The 23080-nt window shown below is 51.0% G+C and overlaps 1 protein-coding gene across 4 annotated transcripts in view; it reads right to left on the reverse strand.

Moving 5' to 3' along the window:
* CACNA1A (calcium voltage-gated channel subunit alpha1 A) overlaps positions 1–23080 on the reverse strand; it is a 238217-nt gene that overhangs the window by 31107 nt on the left and 184030 nt on the right. For all 4 annotated transcript variants that reach the window (XM_079917174.1, XM_079917173.1, XM_079917172.1 and 1 more), the window contains 7 exons: positions 20413–20512; positions 17884–18044; positions 15262–15399; positions 13312–13513; positions 11672–11836; positions 9290–9400; positions 4729–4812 (listed from right to left, as the gene is read on the reverse strand). In XM_079917174.1, the coding sequence (XP_079773300.1) occupies positions 4729–4812; positions 9290–9400; positions 11672–11836; positions 13312–13513; positions 15262–15399; positions 17884–18044; positions 20413–20512 (961 nt within the window). The remainder of the gene's footprint in view (positions 1–4728; positions 4813–9289; positions 9401–11671; positions 11837–13311; positions 13514–15261; positions 15400–17883; positions 18045–20412; positions 20513–23080) is intronic.

Here is a 23080-nt window from a genome sequence, read left to right on the forward strand (position 1 = left end):
CCACGAGCCCAGACCCAACCCTTCTCCAGGTCCTGGAGAGATTCCTGCTCAGACGGCCAGTCCTCACGTTGCTCCTGCTTCCTCTGCTGTCATCTCTCCTTGGGATTCCTGGTGCTCACTTCCAGCCCAGCCTGCTGCCTACCCACTCCCTGCTCTGCAGCTGCAGGGTCTGGTCTAACCGCACTTCCGATCACGCCTCCCCTGCTTCAAATCCTCCCAGGCTCCCACAACAAGGCCCCAAGGTCCTGTCCCCTTCTGCCGTCTTCACTTTCTCTGGGTCAGCCTTCCTCTGCTCTTTGCTCCAGCCACACCCTCTCACTGGCAGACCCTGACCCCTGCGTGCTCCGACCTGCCACAGGACTTTTGCACATGCTATCCCGGGCCTCAAATGCCCTTTTCTCCCCCTCTCCACCTTGTTCACGCTGCTCATCCTTCAGCTTGCAACACAGTTACAATTTCAAGTGGGTTTCAGGGGTTATTTGACCAATGCCTGCCTCCCCCCGCCTGACTGTAGGTGACACAGGGGGTGGGGGCAGTGATGGTGTCCCCTTCTGCCCAACCCTCCATCTGTGGCACTGAATTGGGGCTCATTCAATGTTTGGTGGATGAATGTCTTGTGTATGGCTAGCAGGGGAGGGATCCCGGTGCAAAGATGCCATTGCGGGTCCTTCAAAGGGGCTCAGAGGATGGTGGGGGAGGGGCAGAGGCAGGTGGGATTTAACAGAGTAAGGAGTGTGCAAGTGTGCAGAGAGCCGAATAAGTGAGGCGAGGGAGGGATGGACACGGTGCATCCAGGGTGTGGGTGTGGGTTTGCAGGGTGGATGGATATAACAGAAGGGAGGGATAGTATGTGTGTTTGTGTGTGTGTGTGTGTGTGTGTGTGTGTGTCAGGGGGTGGGGGAGGATCAAGAGAGGGAGATTGCAAGAGCAAAAAAAGAAAGGGAGACAGAGAGACAGAGACAGAGAGAAAGAGGGAATGAGAGTCAGAGACTGAACAGGAGAGAGGAGAGAGCACATGTGTTTAGTGACCGTGTCTGGGTGGGGGGCGGGGAACAGGAGTGCACGCAGATCAGGGCTCCAGGAGAGGGCGCCAGCCGGCCGGTCCATCTGGAAGCAGCCAGACCTGAGTCCCGGCCGTTCAGCCAGAATCGGTTCTGGCCATTCTGAGTCCCCCTCATTTGAGCGTCTTTGCCTGCACATTGCAAGGCCCTCAGACCTCCTCCATTGGACTTGGAGATTTACGTCGCTGCTGGTCAAGCCCGAAGAGCTCGTGGGCTTCGAACGGGGTGAGGACTGTTGGAGCTTTCCTGGGGCCCCGGGATCCATGGAGTTAACCAGGGACAGGAGTGGTGTGAGAGAGTGCCTGATGGCTCTGAGTACAGGGCTGTGTGTAAGGAATGGGGTGGGAGACTCAGCCAGCCAACCTGTCCTGTTGGAGGTGTTGCATGGGGCAAACCCATCCTTTTCTCTGCAGAAGACACAAGCCAACCCAAACAGAAAACCCTAATTCAGAACCCAATACCAACCAGAGGAAGAGAGGTTGCAGGAACAAGGAGGGGGGGCAGGTCGGGAGGGTTTGGAGAGATGGACAGACATACGGGGGTGGGGATAGGGGAGTGCATCAGGCAGTCCAAGTTTAGAAAGCCCAGGGCGTGACATGCAGTGCTGATGCGAGAAGATGCGTTCACAGTTAATGTAAGGCATTTAGACTTCAGAAAGAAGTAAGACCAACCGGATTCTAGATGCAGATGTTGAAGATGGAAGGGGAGCAGGCGGGCAGGGGCAGTTGGGGAGGCGTGTTCAGCGTTTTTTAGGTTGATTTGTAACCAGTGCCAAAAAAACCAATGGGTTTCGGTTCCCGGGCGGGGAGTGGGGGTGGTGGTGGTGGGTTGGGAGATAGTCATTGGTGTATGAACACACAGACCACGTCATGGATGAACAAATGAATTTCATAGTGCATTTTGATTGGATGAGTTTTTCAGACGGCGTTGTGCCAATATACAGTTTAAAGAGCAGGCATGAAAAGAGACAAGACAAGAAACACAGTCATTATCCATCGCACGCAGGGCAAACCCACGTCACCCCAGCCACTTGTGGGTGGCAGCTGAGGCCCGGTGGGCCTCACACCCTCTCCCCCTCCCCCGAAACCCTGGGGCCTTGCCCTCCCTATGGTCTGGTTCCCCTCGCCTCAGCCTGGCTGAGCTCTGTCTGGCCTCAGACTCAGTGGGCTTACCTGGGAGGCAGAAAGGGGCTGCTGAAGGCTCCTTGCCTAGCAGGGCAAACCTTCCCCACCTCCAGGTCGGGTGTTTATCCTCCTAAAAGGGTCCAAATGCCCACCCTCTAGCTTTCCCGCCAAATGATTATAATTCAGGGCTGAGGGGCTGCCTAACAAACTGCAATCCAAGTACATGCACAGTCATAACAGCAACAGCAATAATAATCACCACTATTCGTGAACTAATTCCTGGCAGGTTCTGTGCCAAGCACTTTACGTCAATCGCTCTGATTTGCTCAAAGTTGCCATCTCTTGCCCTGGAATGTCAGCCTCCTGGGGGCAGGCGTTCTTGTCTGTTTTGCTCTGTTCCCGGCACCTCTAACAATGCCTGGCATACAGCAGGTGCTTAATGCATGCTTCTATGACTGCATGAATGAATGTGAGGCTTGCAAGGGTCTGATGAGGTTGGTTATGAAGGTCAGTCCCAAACACAGGACGAGAAGAGGTAATACAAGTTACCCAGGGTCAAACAGCTCATAGGGGAGGGCTGTTTGACTACTGCAACAGTCCTGATATCCCTGAAGTGGATTCCGTGCCCCATTCTCCTGCCCTCCCATATCTTGCAGCCAGGAGAACAAGCCGTTGGGGTCCAGTCCTACAGATCTCTTACTGGCAACTAGAGCTTCGATCAACTTCCTCTACCTGCCCGACTGGGGTGGTGGGTCACCCTCTCACCTCTTGACCCAGAGGGATATTGGTTCAAAGCTGTCTTGTCTTCAGCTGTATGGCAAGATACTTTGACTGCCAGCAGAAGCTCCAGATCTCTTAGAAACTTAGGACAGAAGATGAGGTCTAAGCTCTGGCCCTCTGCCAGGGGACAGTGGCTGGGTGGGGGCAACCCCAATGGGGATAGCCCACAGCTGGGCATGACCTCTCTAGAGGAAGGTGTCAGGGGTGAGACGGGGGAAGGGGGAACTTCTGGTTCACTGAAGATGAAGGCAAAGAATTGTGGCCAAGATACCACTCGGGTGGGGGTATGGGGGATGCGTCAGAGAATGGCCCCTCTTCTGCGTAGCTTCCCAATCCTATCAGGCTTCCAGGATAGAAGAGTGGGCCAGTTGATCCCTTTGCTGCTGGGGGCTCAGTTAGGGACACCCCAGGGAACACCAGTGTGCCCTCAGGAGTCACCAGGTCTGGCTGCACGACTTGAAGTAGGTCCCTCATTCTCTTCAGCACTGAGCGTCAGTTTCCTCATCTGTGAAATGGGGCAACACCCTCTTCTTCGGGCCCCACCCCACCCAGATCTATCCTCTGCTCTCCTCTGCCTGTTCTGAGCATCATCCTGGCTCTCTGGCCTTCTGGCTCCTTTCTGGCCGGTCTTGGCCAATGGAAGTGGCTGGCAGGAGATAGAGGGTGGGAGGAGAGGAAGGTAGGGGTGTTTCTCCCCCGATCCTCCACGCCAGCTTTGGCGCTGTCTCCGGCAGGAGCTCTGTCCCTCCATGTTCACAGCTCCCACCAGGCGGCCCCTCTCTGAGTTCGGCACCTGGGCAGGTAACAGCTCCCCACGGTGGGTGGGCGCTGGGCCCCTTCCCCTCCACTCTCTGACTGGTCTCTGCTTTGGGATCCCTTCAGTGGAACCCTCTAAAGGAATTCTTTTTTATCCTGAGCCCCCGACCTGTACGACGAGCCAATCCACGTAAAGCACTTGGCACAGTGCCTGGCCGTCCCTGTCAGCTTTTATTATTGTCGTTATGACAAGGTTGTTACCACCCCCGGCCCTTGGCTCTGACCCTCTGCCCTTTTGCTTCGCCTGTGAGGACCTCCTATCCTCCCCACAGCCTCCTGAGGGCCCTCAAGCCTAGGCTCGCTGGCAAATGGCCAGGGAGGGGGTGTGAGGCAGGAGCTCTGGGACCTGTGTCTTCCAGATGATGTGGCCCTGTGAGGGGCCACCACAGCGAGGTCCAGAGACCCGCCCCCCTCCACATTGGGAACCTCCCAGGCCTGGGGATAGAGGAAGACACATGTCCCAGGGACCCTCCTAAGGTCCCGGGAATCGTGTCCCCCCGTTAACCCAAGGGCCGTGGCTCCCTCCTCCCCGTGAGCCAGAACGTGGTTAGTTCAAGCAGAATGGACTTGAAGCTGGTTCCCTCTGGGCCCCCAACACTGTGTGGTGTTGGGGGGTGGGGCTCAGCCTTGGGATCCTTTAAGTGTCTCAGTTTTCTCAATGAGCTCATCCACATTATTGAATCATAAGTCGGTAGCCAAGAGGCCGGGAAGTTCACGTTGCAGCGCTAGCCCCACGGCGGTGGTTTCGGACATCCCCGTCTCCCCATGTCACCCTCTTGAGGGGCTGCCCTTGCTCCCAGGGGCCCCAATCCTCCCTCTTTGGTCATGGTCAAGCGCTGGCTTGAGCCAGCTGTGGCTGTCGGGACCCACTGCTTCTTGATGACCTCTTCCTCGCCCCTCCCAGCCCAGCCAGGAACTGCCCAGAGAGAAGCCGGCGGGAAACTTACCCCAAACTCGGTCACCAGGATGTCGGTGATGCTGCCCAGAACAGTCACAAAGTCGAAGATGTTCCAGGCATCGCGGAAATAATTCTAGAACGGGGACCCACAAAATAGAGATGCCAACATAGGGCTCCATGGCTGACCCCCAAGTCCAGCCCGGGGGGCCCGTTAGGGGCACAGCTGCAGACCAGTCAAGTGCCCGGGACAGTTACAGTCATTCAAACAGCAAAATGTTGCTGGATGGGCTTCTCAGTATCATCTGTTCTGAGTCCCCCCTCCCTGGGACCCCCAAGCCTTCCCACGGCTTGCTTGGCCCCAGAGGGGGGTCTCCGGGCGCCGCTTCAGCTCTATTGCGGGGGAGGGCTGCCTTTCTGGGCTGTGCCCTGTTTCTCCAACAGTTCCAAGGGCTCTCTGAGACCTCAGATGCTTCCTAAATGACGTCACTGTGGTCCTCATGAAGACTCTCGGAAGGAAGGTTTATCACCCATTTTATACAAGGCGACTGGGGCTCAGAGAGCAAAGATGCTCACCTCAGGCAGCACAGAGGTGAAGCGTCAGGATTTGAACCCAGGTCTGGGCAAGCCCAGAGTCTATGGACAGGACCCTGCTGAATCAAGACCGTGCTTATAGCACCCTTGCTAAGACAGCAGCCTCTGGGGTCACGTGCCAGCTCTGCTACCATGCAGCTGTGTGGCTGTGGGTCAGTGACTTAACCTCTCTGTGCCTCCATTTCCTAATCTGGAGAAGGGGGATAGGAACAAGGGTGCAGAGGCCTTCTGGGCATACACGAGGCTACACTTCCTGGCCCCCTTGTGGTTAGATAAGGTTGTGTATCTAGTTACAGCCGATGGGTGTGAACAGAGGCAGCATGAGCCACTTTCTGGCCAGCGCGGGACCCGCCAGAACTCTCTTAACCCTGGACCTGGTGACCGGTAATGTTCCAGATGACGGCTGCTCAGTGAGCCCGGGTCTCTGAGTAAACCCTTTGTTGACTGGAGCAACAAAGTTGTGTTTGTTACCACAGCTTAACTTGAGCTATCCTGACTGGTATATCCCTGGGCTGGGTTCTGGCTCAAGTGGGACACACAGATATAGTATGCTGTAGTTAAAATACTGAAATATTGGGACTTCCTGGTGACGCGGTGGTTAAGACTCCACGCTCCCAATGCAGGGGGCCTGGGTTCAATTCCTGGTCAGGGAATTAGATCCAATATGCATGCCGCAACTAAGAGTTTGCATGCCACAACTAAGGAGCCTGCCTGCCACAACTAAGACCCAGTGCAACCAAATAAATAAATAAATATTAAAAAAAATACTGAAATATTTCACAGTTTGAGCCCACAACGAGTAGCACCCCTGCCTGGATCTAAGGGTCTGGTTCAAATAGACGGCCCTTCCCTCAAGGCTTGGTGGGACCCATGCTAAACACAGGCCTTCCCAGCAACCTCACAAAAGCAGAGGCCAGCTCGGGGCTTGGGCCCCATTATGAGCAGTCATCTTCTCCCCTGAGTATCTGACCCGGCGGCAGCCCCTCTGCCTCACAGAGAAGGACACAGGCTTTGCATCTGTGCTTCCCAGGATCAAATTCTTTCAGCACGTACGAATCAAATGTCCTCGGAGTTGGACTGCTTGGGCCTCAGGGCCCTCTTCCGGAAGATAAAGGTATAACAACAATCTGATAATGAATGTGAGTCACTGACTGTGGGGTTCGGTATATAGTAGGTGCTCAATAAATGGATGTTGTTTTATGGTTGTCTAAAAGGAGTTCAGGTTCCACTGGCACTTTTGGTATTTTAACAGGTGCGGCTGGGGCCCTACCCATATCCTCTCATATTTTGACTGTGTACCTTTGTTACTCTGCCCAGGGGCTTTCTCTAGCTGCATAAGGGAATTAACAGCTCCTCTGGGAGCAGCCCTCGACTATGACTGATGGGCACTGGAGGATAAATACTCCAGCTCCCCACCATGGGTGACATGACCTGAGTAAGTGCTCTCTGCTGCACCCCAGAGGTCCTCCGTGGAACTGCATCCCAGTTATACCCATAGGGAAGCTGCTCACCAACACACCCTGTGCGGGCTGCCTTCCCTTCTCTGTCTCACACCCTCTTTCCCCTACGGGGCTTCCTGGAGTCACCTCCCAGATAAATTCCTTGCATTCAAGTTTGTCTCAGGCTCTACCTCTAGGGGAGCACAAACGAGGACAACTTTATAGGTGTTGTGTTTGCCTACAGGCCTCAAGCCCCTGGATAGCCCCCCTATCATTTAAACTCCACATGGGGAACTTGGGGCTTCATGTAAAACTGAAGGGGGAGGCATAGTGCAGAACCCTGCAGGATTGTCAGGGGTGGAGGAGATGGAGTCCCAGCCCTTGGCAGAATGCATCACTTCACCACCAGAACATTGACTGGAAATGAAAAAAAATTACAAGACAGCTGCATTGGGCAGGGCTTGTGCCTGGGCTCATGCTCACACCCCCCTCAGCCCTGGGAGGCTGGATGTGTCGTTCTCCCATCTTGTAGATGTATACGTAGGAGCAAATAGGCCAAGTGCCTTGCTTGCGGTCACGTAGCTAGAAAGGGTCTGAGGCAGGATTCACACCCAGGCATGGGTACTCGAGAGCCTGAGTTCTTCCCGGTACATGTTCTGTGACCTGTTCTGGGTCACACAGCCCACAGGTGGCATCCCCAGGACTGGAACTCTGAGTTGGTGCAATTGCCCTGACGGCAGGGTGCCTCCCCATGCCTGGCTGGTCCTCAGTGCAGGGCCCAATGGCCCAGCCTGTATGTTGGGTTCCCCTGGGTGTCCTCATGAAAAATACAGATTCAGGGGCTTCCCTGGTGGCGCAGTGGTTGAAAGTCTGCCTGCCAGTGCAGGGGACGTGGGTTCGAGCCCTGGTCTGGGAGGATCCCACATGCCGTGGAGCAACTGGGCCCGTGAGCCACAACTACAGAGCCTGCGCGTCTGGAGCCTGTGCTCCGCAACGAGAGGCCGCGACAGTGAGAGGCCCGCGCACTGCGATGAAGAGTGGCCCTCGCTCGCCACAACTGGACAAAGCCCTCGCACAGAAACGAAGACCCAACACAGCCAAAAATAATAAATAAATTAATTAAGAAAAAAAGCTGATGCGGCCACCGATAAAATAAAAATAAATAAAAAAATACAGATTCAGGGGCTCCCACCCCACCAAATGAATAAGGATCTCCTGAGGTGGGTCTGGGGCATCATTCAACTTTAAATGCTTCTGATGGGTTGCAGGCTTGGTAGCCACTGCTTTGGAGGAGAAAGGTCAGGTGATGAACTTTATTGGAACCCTTTCTGGTATTTATTGAGTGCTCGCAACATGTCAGGCTTGGACCTTCAGTCTCCAGACACACATTATTTGCATTTGGGGTTTGCAAGAGCTCTTTCGAGGGAGAGGCAGAGGATGGGCCTTTCTTGCAAAGGAGGAGAGAGAGGTGAGGTGACATAGCCTGGATATGATTGGACTCGAGGTCTCTCTGGTGCCAAAGCCGACAGCTTTCACCACCTTGGGAAGCCGAGGTATGACCCCAGTCTCGGTCTGACACCACGGGCTGTAGGTCATTCTCTTCAGAGAGGTGGGCTAAGCATATCCTCACGTCCTTTACAGTCAGGCCTCTGTATCCGCGGGTCCCGCATCTGTGGATTCAACCAATTGCCAATCGCATTGGTTGACTCCGTGGATGCAGAACCTGTGGATATGGAGGCCTGACTTTACCTGCAACCTCTGGGATGCGATATGAGAACATCTGATTTGTATCAGTGACACAGATCATATTGGTAATCCTGCGGGGGTTTGCTGTCTACTTTCAGGAATGGAAGGAAAAGCAAAAGTCCAGTGAGCAGCTGGTGAAAAATAAAAATGGAATTTTTTTCACCTCTTATATCCTGGGCTCCCTCACCCCACCCTATATCCATAGATCCCTTAGGGGGTTAAGACCACTTGCATTAGTGGGAGACGAAATCAAGTTAGTAGGTCATGAACTGCATTAAAAAAGGAGGGGCGTGACTTCCCTGGCGGTCCAGTGGTTAAGACTCTGCGTTTCCACTGCAGGGGGCGGGGGTTTGATCCCTGGTCGGGGAACTAAGATCCCCACATGCCGTGCGGCTGGGGAGGAAAAAAAAGTGGCGGGGGGGACATGGAATCAAGGAGATAGACAACTTCAGAGTATAGGGCATGTGCTAAGGGGAGATACAGATCCTGTGAATATTTCATTTTGGTTGTCTGTTTGTACGTCTGAGTACTGGGCTCCACTGCAAAATGTATTTCTTACTGCGATTGTGGCTAGAACAGTTTGAATGCTGTGGACTTGCCTGTCTGAATCTCAGTTTCCTTATCTGCAAAATGAATCATTACCTGTCTCATCGCATCATTTAATCATCGATATGTGCCTGACACAGAGTTTGGAATCTGTGCACATTGGAGGGATGCTCAAGTCACCATGGGGGTCGGGGGCAGAGGGACCAGGTGGGGAGACCACCACCCAGCACCCAGTGCCCCTCTGGGTTTTCCCTTAACCCACAGCTCTAGCTCCAAGGCTGGACTTACCAGAATCCCAAAAGCCATGACTTTGAGAACACATTCCAGAGAGAAGAGGGAAGTGAAGACAATGTTGAATACCCTCAGGGCATTTTCATAAGCAACAGAGGCCCCGTAGAACTAGAGAAGAAAGGAAGCAGAGCAGTGGGGTCAGTGGGCACAGTGTCGAGGACCAGGGCTGGGGTGGCTTCGTGGCTGCCCTTTCCCCGGGGCAGGCAGGACTCGGACACTTGGTTTCCCTATTGATGTACTGTGGAACCAGCCCGGGCCCCAGGCAAGCTCTTCACTGGCTGGGCTACTCTTTTCAGGTCAAAACAAAAATTCCTTTCTTGAGTCCTATCTTAGCAGCCGAGATCGCGGGAGAGCCTGGCCCTATCGATGGGCCTCCTGATGGGATGCAGGATGTCTACAGCATCCTCTTTGCAGTCATTTCTTTTTTTCTTTCCAGACGTCTTTTTAAATTATTACCTGCACACTCCTATGAGACCACTTCCCAGACCAAGACGTAGAACATTTCCAGCACCCTTCCCAAAAGTTTTCTTGCACCCCTTCCCAGTTGATAACCCCCGCCCCCCGCCAGAGGTAACCGCTCTTCTGACTCCTTATGACTCTTGCCCACACTAATCAGATTTGAACCGATAACCTTTACATCTAACTACCAGGTTACAGGAAATCCAGCAGATGGAGGAAACCAATGCACCCAGAGGTGGGACAGTTTTCATTCAGCTCATCTGGTTTCCTCAAAAAGTTAACAGCGCGGGGTGGTGGGGGGGCGGGGGTGGGGCGAGGACAGAGATTTAAAAACGAAAAACTGGAGACCGTGTGTAGCCATTTAGATCTTGGCTCAAAAAACAACTCACTGTAAAAGACGTTTTGGGGACAATTCAATATGGATCTTACGGTGTTAACACTAAGCTTGTCAGGCATAAGCACATGTAGGAAAATGTTCTGATTACTTTGGAAAGCACACTGAAGAATTTAAGTGTGAAATAGTGTGGTGTCTATCATTTAAAACACTTTAAAAAATAGATGAAGTGTCCAGAATAGGTACATCCGTAGAACACAGATTAGTGGTTGCCAAGGGCTGGGGGAAGGGGGATAGGGAGTCACTGGTAATGGGGATGGGTTTCCTTTTGGGGTGATGGAAATGTTCCGGAAACAGGGGTGGTGGTTGCACAGCATCGTCAATGTACCAAATGCCACTGAATTGTACACTTTAAAGGGTTAACGGTAGGTTATGTGAATTTCATCTCAATTTTTAAAACATGAGAAAAAAAATAGATGAAGCAAACATAGCAGAATGTTCCAGATGGGTAACTCTGGGTGATGGAGACTGGGTATTCACAAGCGCCTGGATACTCAGGATGTGGTCCAGGGACCTGCAGCATCCGCATCACCGGGATGCTGGTTGGAACTGTGAAGCCCCAGACCCACCCAGACCTGCTGAACCAGAATCTGCATTTTCAGAAGATGCCCAGCTGATCTGTGAGCAGTTTGAGAAGGGCTGTGCTGTTCTATCTTTCTGTCTTCTGTTTCTTTGAAACTGTTATGCTCCTAACAACGAAAAGACAAAGCACTTGCTTATGGAGATGAATTTTCAGGTGAATACAGGCACCGCTTTTTTACCAATTCAAAAAATCAACAGCTAAATTTGTTGAGTGTTTTTAAGAATTGAGAAATGTGCTAACGTCTTTGCAGAAGCTTTCTTATTCAATCCTAATCCCCACAGGGGGCAAGGAACGTGCTATTATTATCCTTCCCATTTTATTGACAGGGAAACTGAGGCCCTGAGATGCCACTGGTCACTACTGCAAGGTTAAATGGTGAATTAAATGGCAGAGCTGGGCTCACATTCAGGCTTTTGGTCTCCAAAGCACAGGGTGAGAGGTTTTGACTTTTCACCCTGAAGAGGCTCCACGGCCCCGAGGCTCGCAGGGTCTTTACCTGCTCTTCCCTCCTCATTTCTTTCATCAAACATTTATCAAGGGGCTCTTGTTCCCTCTGAGTTAGGCCCTCTCTGAGCCCCTGATATTCAGGGGTGATCAGTACTTGTCTGGCCCCTCGGAGCTCACAGGCAGGTGGTGGACTATCAGGCAACCCAACACTGATATCGTGGCACGTGAGATAACAGACAGGATGCTTGCAAACACCTCATGCGGTCCTGGGAGGTCAGGGAAGGCTTCCTAGAGGAAGGGCTCTGCAGGGGCAGCTGGAAGGGGCTGGCCAGACAAAGTGGTGGGAACCGTGTGTCAGGCAGAGGGCAAAGCAGGAACAGGGGCTCGGCGGTGACACAGAGTGTGGTCTGCCTGGGAAACTCGTAGCCGGTTCTGTTTTGCGTGGGGCAGGGGCGCGGTGGGGATTAAGCGGTGCCTGGGGGGAGGGGGGACTCACCTTCATCATGAGCACGATGGTGTTGAGGGCGATCATGGCCATGATGGTGTACTCGAAAGGCGGGGACACCACGAACTGCCACATACGGTACTGGAAACTCTGCTTGTTCTGGGGCATATGTCGGGTCAGGGGTTTAGCGCTGATGGCGAAGTCAATGCAGGCCCTCTGCGGGACAGAGCACAGCGGTGTGAGGGCCTGAGGCAGGAGAGAGGCGGCTGGACACCCAGCACCCCCCATCTCATTCGATGCAGCTCTTCTGCACGTCTGCCTGGATGTCTGCCTCTCTTGCCCACCCCACACCCCCCATAAGCTCCTCGCCGTGAATGTTTTCTTGTGCTGACACTCCCCCATGATCTCATTGAATCCCCTTAGCAAACATGACCAATGGGTACTATCAGTAGCCCCCACTTTGCAGGTGAGGAAAATAAAGGCTCAGAGAGGTTAAGCCTGACGTGGCACAGCTGCCTAGTGGGCGAACCTTGAATTTCAACCAGAGTCTGACATTGAAGCCTAACCATTCTTTTTAAAAATTTTATTGACGTATAGTTGATTTAAAATGCTGTGTTAATTTCTGCTATCCAGCAAAGCAATTCAGTTGCTTTTTTCATATTTTTTTCTATTATGGTTTATCACAGGATATTCAGTATAGTTCTCTGTGCTATACAGTAGGACCTTGTTGTTTATCCATCCTATATATAATAGGATTCCTCTGCTAATCCCAAACTCCCAATCCTTCCCTCCGCACCCCACCCCCGGCCCTTGGCAGCCACAAGTCTGTTCTCTATGTCAATGAGTCTGTTTCTGTTTCATAGATACATTCATTTGTGTCATCTTTTAGATTCCACATAAAGTGATACCATATGGTATTTGTCTTTCTCTTTCTGACTTGCTTCGCTTAGTATGATAATCTCTAGGTCCATCCACGTTGTGAAGCTTAACCATTCTTTCTTACCGACTATTTTGCTTCTCCTTCTCTTTGAGGGAAGGAGACAGGGAGGAATAATAATTATTTAGGCTTAGAGGCCAACAAAGCAGAGGAAGAATGCATTCTAGGTCCTCCACCTAGCTTGGATGATTCTAGAGAAGCAAAGGGTCACGCGTATACTCCCTGGTGGACTGGATTTTCATTCGTAAATATTCACCACCCCGCCCTGGGGGAGATTATACTTCCCTGCCCCACTGACATCAGACATGTGACTAGCTCTGGCTAATGAAATGTGAGAAGTGACACATGTCACTTCTGGGCACAAGCCACAAGACTTGGACCATGGTTTGCCATTCTCTCTTTTTTATCTGAAGCATCTTAAAGGGGAACCAGAATAAAGATGACATGGAGCAGAGCCACCTGGACATGCAGTCCAATTCCGTTGTGGATATCTGGCATTGAGATGTGAGGGCTGCTTGTTACCGTATCATAACCTAGTCCAAACTGACTGATACATACACAACTTCTCTCTGATGTGTTTTCCTCTGGAAACCCCACGAAGGGCTGCCCTTCATGCAGGCTGGATTCTGCTTGGAGAATGCTGCTGTTCCCTCCCCAGATGCCTGCAGAAGCTGGTTCCTCTGTATGTGTGTGTGTGTGCATGTGTGATGGGGGGTGTCAGTTTTTAAGTGGGGATGTAAGTGGGAAGTGGTACCTCATTTTTCTCCAGGCTGTATTCCTCCATCATTTTGTCCCCCTGCTCCTGGAAGGTGATGATGATCAAGGCCACAAAGATATTGACAAAGAAGAAGGGGAACACCACAAAGTAGACAACGTAGAAGATGGACATCTCCATGCGGTACCCAGGGCTGGGACCCTGGTTCTCAAAGGTGGCATCCACGGAGTGCTTGAGGACCCTGTGAGGACCGGGGTGGGGAGAGGGGGGAAAATGAGACAGGGGAACAGAAATGGAGGAAAATATTAAGAGGAAACAGAAAAGAAATGAAGAGTCGTCACTGATTTCTGACTGCAGTCACCGTGGTTACTTTATGAAGCTGTAATCTTCCCACCTCTTTTGCCTGTGGGGAGTGTTGACAGCAACGTCAGTTACTTCTACTGCCCTGTATGGAGGGCCTGTTACGTGCCAGAAATGATGTTCAACATTTTATTCATTTTCTCAGCAACCCTCTCAGGGAGGTTATTACCGGCTCCGTTTTGCACACAAGGAAACTGAGGTTCGGCTGTAGATCACCCACTGAGATGTGGCCAAGGTGGGATTTGAAACTAGGTTTGTGGTGATGAATGGGAGTGAGTAGGGGGTCACGGAGGTGGGTGCGCGTGTGTGTGTGTGTGTGTGTGTGTGTGTGTGTATTTAAGCACAGGTGGTCGTGGGAGCCGAGGAGGGGTAATGAGGATGCACCTGGAAGTGAGTGTGTGCACGGCGGCTCTGTATCTTTGCACACATCACTCACTGCTCCAACGCTCTGCCTCTAAGGGGCACCATTCATCCTGCAGACCTGATAGATTTGTGTATTAATGGTGACAGCTTTTTGGCAGGTGGCCTAAAGTGCCTTTTTGGAGCAAGATCATTAAGTACATTGCAACGCTTTTCTGACAGATGGAAGTCAAGTCTGTTGAGGAATGGGTGTCTTTAAAAAATTCGCTCAACGGTGCCTGAAGGGCTAGCGCCGGCCCCGCGCGTGTGGACACTGAGCGTGTGCACGGGTGATCAGACAGGCGTGTGTCGGTTGGGGTGTTTGCTGAGCGAGGGAGGGAGGTGAGGACGCTGAAGGTACCCACTGGAATCTACCAAACCTTCAACTGCATCCAGCCGAGACCTCTGGAGACACTTGCCATGGGCACAAATTCAGCGGGTGTGAAACCCCTCAGTAATCGAGATAAATAATATTTCACTGTAATATTTAGTATTGCCTGCAACATGTTAAAAAGTCACAAGAAATGCCCCAAAGCCCCTGATGAACAAAATCTCAAAAATTGAAATTTTGAGGCCTTCCTTCGCAATCCAGGGGTTGAGACTCATGCTTCCAATTCGGGGGGCACAGGTTTGATCTCTGGTTGGGGAACTAAGATCCCACATGCCACGCACCGTGGCCAACCCCCCCCACCACCGCAAAAAAAAACACCCCCCAAACAAAAAAAAACTTAAAAAAGAATTAAAGTCTGGACTTGCACAAGTCAGTCTCACCCGTATCACCCCAGCCTTAGCCCTGTCTGGGACAGATTGGTCCTGTGGTCAAACCGACTTGGAAAATGCCAGGTTCCCACGCCCCTGGCTTGGAGGTTTTTGTTCACCAGCACCGGAAGGGTTAAGAGGATGCGACCGCATGTGTACGTACATGCGGCCTTTCTGTAAATTAGAAACGGTGCCTGTTCTGGGAGCACACAGCCCCGTACACTCAAGGGGTTGGCAAGCCAAGCGACCGCTGGATTTCTGCCCCGAGAAGCCCAACCACACCACATACGGCCGATACTGTTCTGCTGACGTCTTGCATCTTGCATTGTCCCCACTTCTGGAAGCCAGGAGCAAACCCCTCCCTCCCTCGGACCTTTCTCAGCACTGGACCCTTTCTTGGACCCTTTCCTCTCCTGCTCACTGGAGGGCCCCCGAGATCCTCCTGGGGGGCTTTCTGACTGGACCACTTACTGTGGCCAGCCTTCTCCTGTGGACACGGTGAAGAGGGTCAGCAGAGCCCATAGCACGTTGTCATAATGGAACTCATACTTCTTCCACTCTCGGTCCCGCGCCTTCACCTCGTTCTTCTCATAGAGGAGGTACTTGCCACTGTCACAGAAAGTGGTGACCATTAGTAAATGGAGGGACGCCCGTATTTGGCCACCAGACAGACGGGAGAGGGGGAGGAAGAGGGGCTCACCAGCCCATGCTGCTTCCCACAGCCCAGGAAGCCCGTTTCTCCCTGGAGCTCGTGTGCATTCATTTGGAGGTAAATCCACAGATGATGCCACAGCCCTGTGTCCAGTGGGAGAGCCAACTCAGAACCTTGTATCGTTTTCCAACTGGAACACTTCTAGACCCAAGGGTGGGAGCCTCAGGCTTGGGGGGGGAAGTTGAGAGCAGGGAGGGAGACAGGCACATTTCTGGGTTCATCAGGCCAAGGGGGGCAGCCGCTCGCTCTTCCTTCTCAGGGTAGGAAACAAAGGTTAGCCCCAGACTCCTAGCCCAATGCCCGGGATCCTTCCAAATCCAGGAACCAGCCACCAGAATAACCACCGGCTGCCCTTTGGTGCATAGTAATTGTTGATACTAGTGACAAAAGCAATACTGACTGAGCGCTTGGTCAGTGAGAGGCGCAGCACTTTCCTGGACTGAGTCCAGAACTTTCCATCATGAGGATGACCCAAAGATGGGGGGGATTTCAGATCCACAGTCCCTTAGCCACAATTCCAAACTCCAGAGAGCTCTGAAAACCAAACATTTTTTCCTAATCCGGCGGTTGGCAAGTTCCAGCCTGCAGACCAGATCTGGATCTGGCCCACAAGCTAAGCAATGGTTGTTTACAGTTTTAAATGGTTGAAACTAAAAGAATTCATTCATGACAGATAAAAATGATAAGCAATTCAAGCTTTAGTTTCCAGAAAGAAAGTTTGATTGGAACACAACCATGCCTATTGTCCGCGGTTGCTTTAGAGTTGCGTTAGGTGCAACGGAAAGTGTATGCAAAGTCAAAGACAGTTACTCTCTGGCCCTTGACAGACAAAGTCTGCCCATCTCTGATCTAACGCGTTTGGCAACAAAACCTGACCCAATTGCATGTGAGTCTCTTTGGACTTGTTATTTATCCCGTTTGGTGCAAATAGTTGTATGTTCCCAGGCAGAAATATTGCATTTGATCACAGGGCTGCCTTAATTTAACTGTGTTGTGTGCTGTGTGGGACATGCACCCCAGAGTATTTCTAAAAATCTCAAAGTATTCTGAATTTTGAAACACATCTGCCTATAAAGGTTTCATACAAGGGAACCGAGATGTGTATTAATATCCCCTACTTGACAAAGGTGGCAACTCAAAAGTTAAGCAACCAGCTTATGGCTCATCTTGAAGCCATGGGTCAGAGGCTCCTATTCCAAAACTGTCTTTCTTTCTACTTACAGATTCAAGCTGGTTGTAATCGGGTCACCCCCAACGCCCAACACCTCAGTTTCCAAGCCCAGGATGAAATGGAGAGGACCCTATGGTCCTTCCCCCTCCACGTCCTTAGCCTGCCTTTTGTCTATGCAAAAACTTTAGCCAAAGAATGAGTTTAATTAGAAAAGTGAGAAAATGCAGAAGCAAAGGAAAACAGTCAAAGGAGACCAAATAATAATAGTTTAGTCACTAAGCATATTCAAGGACCTTTAGTTCCTTCTCAAGGGCTATAGATAATATTCTGAGCCATATCCTGTGAGCTGTCTCATAGATACTGAAACCCCACCAGGTAGAAGAAGTCAACTACATGATGACCAGACTGTAGCCATGACAAAAGCTGCCACAATTCTGAGAATTGGCCTCAAGGAAATGGGAAAAATCTGACCCTAGAACTGAAGGTTGACTGTACTTAAAACAATCAAGGTGACGCTGATCAGACCACCACATGACCAATTTTAAGATGACTGTCAGGGCTTCCCTGGTGGCGCAGTGGTTAAGGATCCGCCTGCCAATACAGGGGACACGGGTTCGAGCCCTGGTCCGGGAAGATCCCACATGCCGTGGAGCAACTAAGCCCGTGAGCCACAACTACTGAGCCTGCGCTCTAGAGCCCACGTGCCAAAACCACTGAAGCCCACGCGCCTAGAGCCCGTGCTCCGCAACAAGAGAAGCCACGGCAATGAGAAGCCCGCGCACCGCAACGAAGAGTAGCCCCCGCTCGCCGCAACTAGGGAAAGCCACGCACAGCAACGAAGACCCAACGCAGCCAAAGATAAATGAATAAAATAAATAAATTAAAAAAAAAACAACAGTTGACTGTCACAGCTGACCGTGCTGTTTCTACATGTAGCTCCCTCTCTCCATCTATAAAAACTTTTGTCCACTGGTTGTCAGCGCGGGGGGGAGTTGGCCGCTGGACGAGAGTCTGCCCTCCCTGCACCAACGCCCCCGCCCGCAGTTGCTAGCAAAATAAAGCAAACGTTCCTTTCTACCAACTTTGCCTCTTTATTGGCTTTTGAGCGGTGAGCAGCCGGACCCCACTTTCGGTTACAAAGAGACTGGTGCATCTGGCCGCCCCCTACCTGCCAGCCCCGATGGGGATGCCTAGGAGAGCCAAGACTCACCGGCAATCTTTCTCAAACTCCTTGGACTCATCGGTGCAGTGGAAGAACTTGCCCTTGAAGAGCTGCACGGCCACCACGGCAAAGATGAACATGAAGAGCATGTAGACGATAAGGATGTTGAAGACGTTCTTGAGTGAGTTCACAACGCAGTCAAACACGGCCTGGCGGGTGGGGTGGAAAGGACAGCGTGAGGGGCTGGGAACAAGCACGGCCTCCACCTCCAGCCGCTCATCACACCCAAGTATTGTCATTAGTCCTATTTTACGGGCAAGGACGTGATCCAAGTTCCTCAGTTAAGGCCACGCAGTTCTGAGAAATGTTGGGGCTCGGCCCGATTCTGAGTTTTTATGCATCGAAAACCCCCCAATTTTAAGCCCTGGGAAATGGGGCCGCTTCTCCGAGCTTCTCCAAGGTAAGCTCATGGTAAGAGGAAAGGTCCTCGATGGAGATGTCATTTCCTGTTCATTCTGTGTCCCTGCTTCACGTCACTCCCCTCCCCATAATCTGGAGTTGTGGTCCCCTCCCTTTTGCCCACTGATCACTTGGGGGCGCTCTGGATTTGCGAGCTGACTTCACGTGCCCTGCGTAAGATGGAATCCTTCCGTCCTCCTCTAGAGAAGGCAGGGGTCCCAGTCTGCCGGCTTCCCCTGGGGGAGAGAGTGCATAGCTTTCACGGGGCTTTCAAAGGGGGCTGTGACCCAGAAAATGGCAAAGAGCCCCTGAACCGACTACTTCTGGGTTCCACATATCTCAATGCAAGCAAGCTTTCCCGTCCAGAGGGCGGCCACATTTCCTCTTTGAATATTTATCAACAAAAAGGGGGCATTCGAATCATTATTTCCCAAATCATGGGGGAGGGGCACACCACCGGTGATAGCAGACGTACTTTTAGGTCCTATAGGAGCCCAAGACCAAGTAACACTGAATCACGTGGTAGCAAAGTTATTTTCTCTTTAATTCTTTCAATCCTCTTGAGTGAAGGAGAAAGTCTTCCTTAGTTGTTACTGTGTTAACACCTAACATTTATACTTTTTCTTTTTTTTTGGCCGCGCCATGCGTCATGCAGGATCTTAAGTCCCTGGCCAGGGATCGACCCCGTGCCCCCTGCATTGGGAACACAGAGTCTTAACCACTGGACCGCCAGGGAAGTCCCTGTACTTTTCCTTTTTAACCAAGAAAGAGCAAGTATCCATGCTCAAAGCCTTTGTCAGGCAATTATCTTGGGCTAGATTTTAATAACAGTTATCTTATATTTTGAACAGATATTTAGTTTTACCTTCTATTAACAGTGGGTTTTGGTTTTCCAACTTAAGAAACTTGACAAGCATTTCCTTTTAAAATAAATCCACTCAGGTAAAAAATAAAGTGACTTAAAGCAACGTATTAAGCAAGAAATAATACAGGTCATCCTCAGGTGCATCATAAATTGAAAAGGGGTGTTTGAATGACTACATTTCATTTCCTTCCTTCCTTTTTTTTTTTTTTGAAACAACAAGCTTTTGGGAAATTCTGGTTCATGCTATTTTTTTCAAGTTTCATTTATTTATTTATTTGCGGTACGCGGGCCTCTCACTGTTGTGGCCTCTCCCGTTGTGGAGCACAGGCTCCGGACGCGCAGGCTCAGCGGCCATGGCTCACGGGCCCAGCCGCTCCGCGGCATGTGGGATCCTCCCGGACCGGGGCACGAACCCGTGTCCCCTGCATCGGCAGGCGGACTCTCAACCACTGCGCCACCAGGGAAGCCCCTATTTATTTTTTAAAATTGAAGTATAGTTGCTTTACACTGTTGTGTTAGTTTCTGCTGTACAGCAAAGTGAATCAGCCATACGTATACATATATCCCGTCTTTTTTGGATTTCCTTCCCATTTAGGTCCTCACAGAGCACCGAGTAGAGTTCCCTGTGCTAAACAGTAGGTTCTTATTAGTTATCTATTTTATACGTAGTAGTGTATATATGTCAATCCCAATCTCCCAGTCCATCCCACCCCGCCCCCCCCCTTTCCCCCTTGGTATCCATGCGCTTGTTCTCTATATGTCTGTCTCTATTTCTGCTTTGCAAATAGTTCATCCACACTATTTTTTCTAGATACCACATATATGCATTAATATACAATATTTGTTTTTCTCTTTCTGACTTACTTCATGCTATTTTGGAACAGGAGATATTGGACCCTAGAATAGGCAGGTGAAAAGTTAAAGGTTATGTGGGACCAGAAACCTAGTTTCCTGCTTCCCAGAATAGGGTTATGTCCTGTTTTATCCACATGATGCCTTCATGGGAATTAAGAAAAGGGATCTCAACTTTGCAAGAGACATTTCATCTATTGGAAAATTACCATGATATACAGATTTTGTTCCATTAACTCACTTTACTGCCATCTACTGGAGAGTTGTAGTAATAAGTATATCCATATATAATGGCTGTGCTGTTAGCAGCATCCCTTTCAACGTAGTGTCCTTGAGCAGTGTGAAACCTGCTCAACTGTACGTGGCAACCCTGATAGATCTTCCACATACCCCAATCTCACCTTGAGCTTTGGCAACCGCTTGATGGTTTTAAGAGGTCGTAGCACCCGAAGGACTCGGAGGGATTTAATCGTGTTGATGTCCTTTCCTTTGCTATTGCCACTGTGGAGCGATGTTAGAATGGGGAGAAGGGAAAAGAGGGAGCCAAGGTCAGGCTGGGTGGTGGGTGGTCCACAGCCCCAAGTGGCCCCACCCTCCCAGGCTTAGGAGTCTGGGGTGGGCCTGGCATAGCCATGTCCTTCCCGGAGAAGAGTAGTCAGCTCCCCTGCTACATCTGGGCTCAAGAGCTAGTGAGTAGATGGCCCTTTGTGGTTTTGGTCTCAGGGTTTGTTGCGGGCCCTGGCTGAGCCTGTACAGCTGCATGGGGTGGCTCTTGGATCCAGCATGAGGAAGTTGGCTGCCCCCTGTGTGCTCTCTTTGGAGGTGGTCTTAGTGAGCTTTTAGAAAATGGGATTCCTCCCTCTTCCAACAGGATGTAGGAAATGCTTAAAGTGGCCTTTAAACCAGAGCTCCCTTCCCCCATCCCCTGCCCCAATATTCCCTGAGCCCACAGGAGCGGAAGGAACCAGAACATCAGATGTCGAATCTCTGCCTCATTCTTTCAGGGTATCTGAGCTCAGACTGCTGCATAGGGGTTCAGTCCAGGGTCTACTGGGCCTGAGTCTTAGCACTGCAGATGTCATGACACCCTTAGCCAACCATGATTCAAGCGCCCCCAAAAGGAAGGCATTGGGTGTGGCCATCAAAGGCTTGTGATTAATGGAACTCACCACCCACCCAGCTGCCCAAGCCAGAAACCCAACACTCGTGTTCAGCTTCCTGCCCTCCATCCTCATCCCCAATGGGTGACCCTCCTACACATGGCACCATCATAGGTCAGACCCCATCATCCACCTCCCCACTCCCCCCCCCCACTCCCTGTCTCTCTCTTCTTCCATCTTTTCTGCACACAGTGGCCAAAACCAATGACCATGTCACTCTCCTACTCCGACTCCTTCTGGAGCAGCTGAATTCCTAGAAGTGCAAACCCCTAGCTCGGCATTCAAAGCTCTTAGGAATCGAGTCCAACTTACCTTTCTGTTTGCATTCCCATTGATTACTACACAACCCAAGCCCCAGCCACATTCTTTCACTTCTGTTCCCTCTGCTAGAAATGCCCTTCCTCCACTTCTTCATTCACAGAACGATGCAGCCCTCAAAGGCCAAGGTAAATGTCCCTTCATCTGACAGCCTCCACTGACTGCCTCTGGGCTCTGCCAGGCCCCAGTGCTGTTTCAGAATCACCTTTGTTCCTGTCATTGGCTTCTGGCTTTAGACAGAAAACTCTTCAAAGATGAAACTGATTTCTTCTCCTATGTGTTCATTTTTCCTTTAACCTTGGTTCTTGTCTCTGCCCCCAGCATGTGCCTGGTGTGTAGTTTCAGGACACATATGACTGGATCCGGATCAGAGGTCTTTGGGGGCCAGTTAGCAAACATCTCCCTACAGTTCCCTTGGGTCATGAGTAGAGCTGCCCCAGAGACATCCACCGTGGTGTGCCCAGGTACAAAAATATTCTTCGTGACATTTGCTTTTTTTAGGGTTCCTTTTTCTCATCTTTCAGAGAAAAGAGAATTGGACTTTAACCTGCCAGCCACAACCGTGCTCCAGGATTCAGCAGTCTGAACATGGGATTTTCTTTTCTAAACCAAAGTCATCAATCATTAGTATCTCAAGGCTGTGCACCCAAAGTATGAAACACACATCAGGAGAGTCACTGAGATATTTTCAGGCAGATCACGAACACAATTAAGGAACGGGACCACACAGGGAAACAGCTATGTTTTCTTCAAGTTATCTTTCAGGCCTCCTGTTGTGGTCAGAGAGGAAGTTTCTGCTGTGTTCATAGGTCTTTAATGCCTCCCTAACACGAATTTCCCTTTTAACAAAGAACCCAGCTTGAATGTAACAACTTGTCACGCAACTGTTTCATTCTTGTTGGGTTCACTTTTGCAGTTGCCTGTTCTATCTGAGGTTAACGATACTGGTTGTAAGGGGACGGCATAAAGTGTTCTAGCAAAACTAAAATGAAGTTTAGACTATGTGTTGGTGGAAAAAACGTCAAGGAAGTGGACATCTAGGTTGTATGTGGAACGGGCTAAAATCTTCATGGGCCAAACTGCTAACATTTGGGAACACACCTCCTGGGGCACATCTACTCATCTAAAAATGACTCCACGGGCATTCTGGGGGTCTCTCTCCTAGGAGGTACTTCTCCCTGGGGAGAGGCTGAGAACAATCCTGTTTGTTGAGACACCGAGGAGAGCGTTCCTGGCAGTTTGGCCCCTGAGCACGCAGGAATGGCTTGACCAAGGTGTTCTTACAGAAAACAACCCGATTTTCAAATCACTTTGCTGAGAGTGTAGATACTCCTGTTGGGGGTGGGGGGTTACTTATTCCTCTTCAAGCCCAAGCCCTGGTTGTTTGGACTGTCCACGCTTCTCCCATCTGGGAAGCTGGACATTCACTCCCCTGAAAACTACCCATCCGGCTCGTCTGCCCTATTGAAATAAGACCATGGGGAGACCCCCTTCCACGCCCTTTATGTTCTCTTCCAAGAACTGGGCTAACTGGTGGGTCCTGATAAGAGGCAGTGGCCAAGACCCCTCTAGGCTCCTGCCCCTTGGGGAG

This window comes from Stenella coeruleoalba (assembly GCF_951394435.1).
Source record: "Stenella coeruleoalba genome assembly, chromosome: 3".
Lineage (NCBI taxonomy): Eukaryota > Metazoa > Chordata > Mammalia > Artiodactyla > Delphinidae > Stenella > Stenella coeruleoalba.